This window comes from Chiloscyllium plagiosum, chromosome 15 (genome assembly GCF_004010195.1).
Source record: "Chiloscyllium plagiosum isolate BGI_BamShark_2017 chromosome 15, ASM401019v2, whole genome shotgun sequence".
Taxonomy (NCBI): domain Eukaryota; kingdom Metazoa; phylum Chordata; class Chondrichthyes; order Orectolobiformes; family Hemiscylliidae; genus Chiloscyllium; species Chiloscyllium plagiosum.
The window spans coordinates 81,245,043-81,254,451 of NC_057724.1; the positions used below are offsets into that span (position 1 = coordinate 81,245,043).

Sequence of the window (9,409 nt, forward strand, 5' to 3'; positions counted from 1 at the left end):
ACACCCCCACCCCCCACCCCCCGAGGTAGGCCAGAAAGAGTAAGGATAGAGAGTCCTTTATTAATGAGCAAGATTGACTCTGGAGGAGTTTAACGACAATGTAAAGTAAATTGTTCATCGTGACTGCCCCAAGTGTGTGTTTCTGGATTGATTTCTAGTTCTGAAGGTGTTGGGAAGGCGTTGACTTTAGTCGGTGTGTTTTCCAGTCAGCGCAGGGGCCTGTCTGTTACTCGGGAATGATGTGTCCTTGGGGACTCAGTGTCTGCTGTGTTCTCTTGGGCGTTACTCACTGCGTGAGGTGTTGCTGTGTTTGTATACACTTACCCAACTTTCTGTAACATTCCAGATATTGTCCGATCCGAGGTTCACGGAACTGAATGACATCAAAGTCCTGAAGAAATGCACTGAAACAAAAAGCAAAGTGTTTGTTTCTCTGTTTCTCAAAGACTAGCTAACATCAGAGGCCATTCACCCCACTGAGCCTGTCCTGCCATTTAATATGATTCTCCAACTCAACACCAAATTTCCAACGTCTCCCCAGACTCCTTCATACCTTTAATGGCGAGAAATGTAAGTATATTTCTCTTAAATATGTTCAGTGACCTCACCTCCACAGCATTTTGTGGTAGAGAATTCCACAGGATCACCGGCCTCTGCGTGAAGACATTTCACCTCATCTCAGTCCCAAATGACTTAGAGATTGAGATCCAATCCTGATTTTGACCCCTTGTTCTGGGCCCCTCAACTAGGGGCAGTATCATCCCTGCATCTAGTCTGTCCAGCCCTGTCAGAATTTTATACATTTCAGTAAGATCTCCTTGCATTCTTCTGAACTCCAGTGAATACAGACCCTGTAAACACACCCTCTGCTCCTGCAACAAACCTGCCAATACAGGAATCAATCTAGTGAACGGTCCCTTGATGTGAGTACACCCTCTCATGGGTAAAGAAACAATACTGTGCACAGTACACAGCGAGTGGGCCCACTGTACACCAGCAGGAAGATTTCCTGCTGCTGTTATCAAACCCTGTTACAATGACAGCTCCCATTGCATTTTCCTTCCTACCAGCTCGCTGTACCTACATTTCCTGCGATGTATGTACCAAGGTCCAAATATACATCGATATTTCCCAATCTATCACCATTTAAATAACACCCCACCATTCAGTTCCTGTTATCAAGGTAAAGACACCATCCTTATCCACATTACACTGGATCAGACATACAGCTACCTGTTAGGAGGTACAGAATAGAATGGGAGGGAATGATCCACAAACTCTGACAGAAACCGTAGTGTAGGATGAAATGTCCAGGTAGAAATATTGAATGCTTGTGATATCACAGGCTTAAAGGGCCAAATGGCCAACTGCTATTGTCTATTCTATTATAAAGACTGGCGATAATCACAGGAAATTCTAATCTCCGTATTAACTGGAATAGCCATGTGAATAATGATTGGCTGGATGGGTTTGCTGAGCATCTTTGGGATGGTTTCTTAGAGCAGTTTGTTCTGGAACCGAGAGAGCGAGAGCGAAAGAGCGAGAGAGAGAGAGAGAGAGAGAGCAGGTTCTATTAGACTTGGGACTGGGGAATGTGACAGAATTAATTAATAACCTCAGAATAAACGCCCCCAGATAACACCAAACACAATAGGATTAAACTTGATTCCAGTTTGAAAGAGAGTAACTCTGAGAGTGGCTCTGAGAGAGGGTCTGGGAGTGAAGATAAGGACTTCTATCTAGAGTGATGTGAACTGAGTCAGGCTGTGGTGGCCAGGTGGATTCACCCTGGTAAATGTGGAGTTCAGGGGAGGGTGGGATGTGGACAGGCTTAATAACCTGCGTGGCCTCTATCTGCACTTTCAGGAGTCTCTGGTTTTGTTGATCTATATTTGTAGATATTAGGCTTAGAGATAGTTCATGAGAGAAGCAACAGGAAACATGTGAGAGGATATTTCTAAATTCTCAGAATAAATATATTTCTATCAAAACGACACCTTCCCAAGTGGAGAAGCTACTGCTCATGGTAAATGAAAGCATTTGGAGAAAACATCAAGCTGAAGGAAAGAGCATCTACTTGCCTCTTGGTGAGGGGCAGATCAGAGGCACGTTCGGAATATAAAGAGCAGCAGAGAATGATGAAAGGTAAAATCAAACAGAGGAAAAGTGAGCGAGAAATGTAAAACCAGAAAGCAAGAGTGTTTACAAGTCTGAGAAAGGAAAACAATCAGTAAAGTCAATATTCTATAAACTGACATGATGAAGCTGTTAAGGTGTGGGGTCAAACCCAACCTGTGCTAGAGAGTGAGATTACGGTATAGTTTTGGTGGGACAGAATTGATGGGCCAAAGGGCTTCCTCTGTATTCTATATCTTTATTAGTAACAGGCTCTTGGAGACTTAGTGCACTTAGATTTTCAGAAGGTGCCATATCAAAGGTAATTAGAATCAATACAATCCCTACAGTGTGGAAACAGGCCCTTCGGCCCAACCAGTCCACACCAACCCGCCAAGGAGTAGCCCACCCAGTCCTACTCCCCCTACCCTATATTTACCCCTGACTAAAGCACCTAACCGACACACCCCTGAGCACTACAGGTAATTTAGCATGGCCAATTCACCTGACCTGCACATCTTTGGACTGTGGGAGGAAACCCACGCAGACACGGGGAGAACGTGCAAACTCCACACAGACAGTCGCCCGAGGCTGGAATCGAACCTGGGTCCCTGGCGCTGTGAGGCAGCAGTGCTAACCACTGAGCCACCGTGGAAAATAAACGCTTATAATGTGTCAAGAGCAACATATTCACACAAAAACAAGTTTGGCTGCTAGCAGGCTATAAGATTTAATTTGATTTATTATGGTCACGTACCTCAGTACAGTGAAAAGCTTTGTTTTGTGAGCAGTTATAGGTGGATCACAGCTGACAAGAAGATGAAGAGTATGTATAAATGATTGACAGGATGTCATGAGTGGGATCCTGCAGGGGTCTGTGCTGAACCCTCAATATTTACAATTAGCTCAATGTCTTAGTTGAGAGAGCAAAGGCATGGCAGCTAAATTCACAGACGCGATCAAAATAGGAAAACATATTGCAAAGACAATATGAAGGAAGCTGCAGACAGATACAGATACGTTGACCAGGCAGACATATGCCAGATGGAGTGGGAAAACGTGAAATTATTCTTACTGTCAAGTGAATATTACTTAACTAGAGAGTGACAAAAGAATGTCGAGGTGCAGAGAGATTTAGGTGTTTGTTAGCATGCAGGTACATCGTGTAATCAAGGCAGTTAATGGGATATTATCTTTTAGTACAAGAACTGAACATAAAACAAAAGATGCTCTGCTTCAGTTATACAGGGTGTTGGTGAGACCACATCTTGAATACTTGGTGCAGTTTTGATCTCCACATTTAAGGAAGATTTTAAAACTTTGGAAGTGGTTCAGAGGTTTGCTAGATTAATATCTGGAATGAATGGGTCAATGTATGAGGAAAGGTTGGACAGGGTGGCCTTGTTTCCATTGGAGTTTAGGAGAATAAAGGATGACTTGATGGAAGCATACAAGATCCTGAATGATCTTGACAAGGCGGACATGGAAAGAATGCTTATCCTTGTGGGTCAATCCAGAACTAGAGGGGATTGTTTCCAAATTAGGGGTGGCCCTTCCAGGGGAGAGAGGAAGGGAGATGTTTTTCTCAGAGGGTTGTGTAAATTTGGAATGCTCTGCCTAAGATAATGTGCTTTGTTTGCTCTCTTCCTGCTGGAGTGGACTATTTCACATTTCCCCACTTCATTCTATATTTCACGTCACCTGTGTCCTTTGAACAACTTATATTCTGCCCAGCTTTGTGTCATTAGTAAATGTGATAACTGTACCTTCTATTCCTGCAGTTAGGTAGCTGATAGAAACTATAAGCAGTTGAGGTCCCAGCACCAATTCATGTGACACACCACTCGTAACATTTCATCAACCTGAAACATGACCCAACTCTGTTTCCCCTCTTTGGCAGCTAATCCTCTACCCAATCCAAAATGCTCTCCCCTCACTCTGGGTTTTTGGTTGTTGCAATAACTTAGTCCATCTACCAGTTCTCCTCTATTTACAGTGTGTTACTCCCTCAAAGAATGTTAATAAATTAGTTAAACATGATTTCTCTCTCACAAAACTGGGTGGCACGGTGGCACAGTGGCACAGTGGTTAGCACTACTGCCTCACAGCGCCAGAGACCCGGGTTCAATTCCCGCCTCAGGCGACTGATTGTGTGGAGTTTGCACATTCTCCCTGTGTCAGCGTGGGTTTCCTCCGGGTGCTCCGGTTTCCTCCCACAGTCCAAAGATGTGCAGGTCAGGTGAATTGGCCATGCTAAATTGTCTGTAGTGTTAGGTAAGGGGTAAATGTAGGGGTATGGGTGGGTTTCACTTCGGCGGGTCGGTGTGGACTTGTTGGGCCGAAGGGCCTGTTTCCACACTGTAATCTAATCTAAAAAAAAACTCGTTTCCTCAGATACTGAAGCAGTCCATGTTCAAATGCAACAAGATCTGGACAATATCCAGGCCTGGGCTGACAAGTGGCAATTCATGCCACACAAATGCCAGACAATGGCCATCTCCAGTAAAAGAGAATCTTGACATTCCATGCCATTCAATGGTGTTCCCAACACTGAATCCCCCACTGTCAACATCCTGGGGGTTACCATGAACTAGATACTCGAATGGACTCACCACATAAACACAGTGGCTACAAGAGAAGGTCAGAGACTAGGGACACTGCGGTGAGTAACTCAGCTCCTAACTCCTCAAAGCCTGTCCACCATCTACAAGGCACAAGTCAGGAGTGTGATGGAATACTCCCTACATGCTGGATGGGGACAGCTCCAACAACATTCAAGAAGCTTGACACCATCCAGGACAAAGCAGCCGCTTGATCAGCACCACAACCACAAACATCCCCTCCCTCCACCACGGGTGCTCAGTGGCAGCAGTGTGTACTATCGATAAGATGCTCTGCAGAAATTCACCAAAGATCCTGACTCAGCACCTTCCAAACCCATCACCACTTCCATCTAGAAGGACAAGGGCAGCAGATACTTGGGAACACTATCCCCTGCAATTTCCCTTCCGAGCCACTCACCATCCTGACTTAGAAATATACCACCGTTCCTTCACAGTCATTGGGTCAGAATCCTGGAATTCCCTCCCTAAGAGCATTGTGGGTCAACCTACAGCACATGGACTGCAGTGGTTCAAGAAGGCAGCTCACCCCCACCTTCTCAAGGGGGGGGCAACTAGGGACGGGCTATCAATGCGAGCCCAGCCAAGGACACCCACATCCCACAAGCGAATAAAACATAACTATGTTGGCACTGCTTGATTAGCTTCAACCTTTCCTAGTGCCCTGCTATACATCTTTAATTATAGCTTCAAACATTTTCCCTGTGTCTGTGTTAAGATAATTGACATGTAGTTTCCTGCTTTCTCTATGGTCCTCTCTTTTTGAACAAACAAATTACATTTGTGATTTTACAATCTAATGGACCCTTCTCGGAATCAAATGAATTCTAGAAAATTAAAACCAATGTGTCAACAATCTCACTGACCACGTCCCTCAAGGATCTGACTGAGCTGGGTGAGGTTTTTCCTGTAAACCTAACAGCTTCATCATGTCAATTTGTAGATCAGCTGGATTCAATTGGACCACCATCGTTTTAGGGGCGTTATTCTTTGACCACTGTCTATCCCCTCATTCATTGCAGTGTCATAGTCATCTTCCCAGATCAGTCATGGGGTAGAGTAAATGGTTTGGAGATTTCTTTCTATTAAATTGGAACTCAATTTATAAAAGTACTATAAATCAGAACATTTTTCACTAATACCTTGGTATATTGATGACACAGGAGACGTGGTCAATGATGGTACAATGACTGATGTTGGGTGTGAACTTGTGAAGATCTCGGAGGGTGAAGATGACATGGTTCTTTCCGAGGCAGTTGAGGATGAGGTGGTCCTTCCTGAGGGAGTTGAGGATGAGGTGGTCCTTTGTGATGGAGTTGGGGATGAGGTGGTCCTTTGTGATGGAGTTGGGGATGAGGTGGTCCTCTCCGAGGGAGTTGAGGATGAGGTGGTCCTCTCCGAGGGAGTTGAGGATGAGGTTGTCCTCTCCGAGGGAGTTGAGGATGAGGTTGTCCTTTCTGAGGGAGTTGGGGATGAGGTGGTCCTCTCCGAGGGAGTTGAGGATGAGGTGGTCCTCTCCGAGGGAGTTGAGGATGAGGTGGTCCTTCCTGAGGGAGTTGAGGATGAGGTGGTCCTCTCTGAGGGAGTTGGAGAAGTGATGGGGTCTGAGGAGCAATGTAAAATTAAAGTTAATTTTGTAAATTCAAGGAAGAAAACAAGACACCATAATTTGCAGGATTGTTTTGGAAAATAAACATTGAATATTCGTTAAACAAATTTATGTAGATCTTATTCTGTGGAAGATTCTAGATGAAGTGGAATTATGGAATCAGCTGAGAACCATAAAAAGTGTAAACTAATGGGAAAGCGACCATTCTCCGAGGGGGGCCAGTGAAACCTCAGCAGTGAGTGAGGAAGCTCTGTCCTGGACAGTGACTGTGGCTGAAGGAATTGTAACACATATTAATGAGACCAGCCTCCCATTAGTGAAGGAAAGGAACACACTCACATCTCATGTCAGTCCATTCCTTACAGCTCAGGGACTGCTCCTGAAGTCGAGCAATTGCCATTTCTTTTATTCACTTGTAGGATGTGGGCAGCACTGGTTGGGCCCAGTATTTATTGCCCATCCCTAGTTGCCCCTTGAGAACGTGGGGGTGAGCTGTCTTCTTGAACCGCTGCAGTCCATTTGCACAGGAGGTCAGTGGGTCAGATGATCAGAGGGTCAGTGGGTCATTGGCCAGTGTGATTGGAGCAATGGGTGGAGCTAAATGTTGGGACTGGTTTCCACAGAACAATGTGGATCCTCACCGGGCTAAATATTCACTGGGTTTCCGACTGATTGGTCCGAATGAATCCTGCAGCATTGAGGGTTACGTTACTGGGAATGCAGACTGAACCTCATCCCATCCTTAGAGAACTACCAGCCAATCAGACACTGGACAGCTCAGTGGACTCATCAGTGCCATCTTGGAAAGGTGGTCACTGTTGGAATTACAACCATGGGGCCCAGAACAGGGATCCCAGTGGGGAGAGGGAAGGTGGAGATCTGGGTTTGAGAAGCTAAACGTGGAGGGAGGAAAGGAGTAATGGTGTTTATTCATGGGGTAGAACATAGAACATAGAACATAGAACAATACAGCACAGAACAGGCCCTTCAGCCCACAATGTTGTGCCGAACATTTGTCCTAGCTTAAGCACCCATCCATGTACCTATCCAATTGCCACTTAAAGGTCACCAAAGATTCTGACTCTACCACTACGACCTATTCTCCATTCGGCAACATCCTGGTAAATCTTCTCTGCACCCTCTCCAAAGCTTCCACGTCTTTCCTAAAGTGAGGCGACCAGAACTGCACACAATATTCCAAATGTGGCCTAACCAAGGTCCTGTACAGTTGCAACATCACTTCACGACTCTTGAATTCAATCCCTCTGCTAATGAACGCTAATACACCATAGGCCTTCTTACAAGCTCTATCCACCTGAGTGGCAACTTTCAAAGATCTATGAACATAGACCCCAAGATCCCTCTGCTCCTCCACCTTAAATGCCACACCATTTACCCTTCCCCTCCCCATGGCAGCTACAATGACGGCAGGGAGAGGAGGCAATTAAGTGGCCATTCAATGACCAATGAAGAGTTTTGAATGGATGGGTCATACACACCCCCACCCTACCCCCTCCCAGCCCCTCTGCACCTTGTTTCCATGAGATTTCAGGTGGTTAGGGTCTGGTTGGGAGATGTTAGGCCATGGTCCTGTTGGACTCCTCCTCCCCCCTCCGCATCACCCCCATCCCTCCCTCCGTCCCTCTCCACAGAGGAGTGTAGGGTGGGGCCTCTTCTTCCCACAGTCTCCAGGGCAACTCCAAATTCCACAGCCCATTACCAAAGACGCCCACGCCACTGGGGACAGAGTGGACCAATCAAAGTTGGGAAATAACTGCTGAGGCTGTTGGAGGATGGTTTTGGATGATTCACTGCCTAACATTTGTCTTCAAAGAATCAAACCAAGGGATAGTGGCAATGTCACTGGCCTGGGAGGGCTAATGTATGAGGGTATAGCTTCAACCCCAAACAAAATGTGAAGTTGGAAATCTTTATTAACAGTGACCATCAATTGTCATAAAAATCCAAATGTCCTTCTGGGAAGGAATCTGCCCTCCTTCCTGGGCTGGCCTACATGTGACTCCAGACCCCTCTGGGAATGGCCCAGAGAGCCTCAAAGGCAAAGGCAGTTAGATACCAACAGGAACTGGCTCACCAGTGATCCACACTCCCAGGAAGAGGATAATGGGAAGAGTTAACGGTGGTCCCACAACAGGAATCAACAGACAACATGCAATGGAAGAGAAAGAGTTTGGTTCAAAAGTAAAGATGGGAGATGTCTTATTGCTGGGAAAAGTGACATTTTGTCTTGTATTCACCAAAAAGGCAACAGCCAACCCGACCAACCCGACAAATTAAACAAAGCTTAGAAGCTAACTGTTAGTCATCATGAACTTGTAATTTCTCCATAGCACTGCCTCTCCCAATCAAAGTCCACCTGCCAAATTGCCGCTCCTGCCATACAGTACTAATATCAGCATTTCCCAAGCATTGGTATTCTTGCTAACTGTCCTGATGACTGCGATCCTTTCAGCTTTGACAACCCGATTGTTATTCTCTACAATTCTCAGGGAAAGCCAGAACCAAACAGTCAAAGAGAGGCAAGTCAGCTGGAATTGTCCTTGGATTTACCTGTTGGAGAGGGAGATGTTGGAGTGCTTGATGCATTAGCTGAAGCAGAAGAAAACAGAAAAAAAAATTAATGGTCTTGCACAAGTCAGAATTCATTCAAACAATCAACAGCCTCACCTTCATCTCCCTACGCTCCCGGATAAATGACATTGAACATTTCTTCCACCGCCCCCACCTCCGCCCAACCTCTGAGGACCCCTTCCCCTTCTCCTGCCCCAACACATCCCATCCACCTGGACAGCCCGCGGTGGTCTGTTATCCCCTCCCCGACCTCTTCATTTCCAACTGCTGCCGTGATATTAGCCACCTCAACCTGCCCACCCCCCTCACCCACTCCAACCTCTTGCTCTGGCAATGTATAGCCTACCACCTCCTCCACTCCAACCCAACATCATTGCATGGTGGCTCAGAGGTTAGCACTGCTGCCTCACAGCACCAGGGACCCAGGTTCGATTCCAGCCTCGGGTGACTGTGTGTGGAGTTTGCACGTTCT

General features: G+C 46.1%; 1 protein-coding gene across 1 annotated transcript in view; it reads right to left on the reverse strand.

The window, feature by feature from the left end:
- The window catches only part of LOC122557461 (adhesion G-protein coupled receptor G4-like), an 81,348-nt gene extending 72,398 nt beyond the window's left edge, over positions 1-8,950 (reverse strand). The window contains exons 1-3 of the mRNA XM_043705221.1: positions 8,917-8,950; positions 5,879-6,340; positions 325-404 (exon numbers count right to left, since the gene is read on the reverse strand). Coding sequence (XP_043561156.1) covers positions 325-404; positions 5,879-5,975 — 177 coding nt within the window. The 5' untranslated portion in view covers positions 5,976-6,340; positions 8,917-8,950. The remainder of the gene's footprint in view (positions 1-324; positions 405-5,878; positions 6,341-8,916) is intronic.
- Between the last annotated feature and the right edge of the window lie 459 nt (positions 8,951-9,409).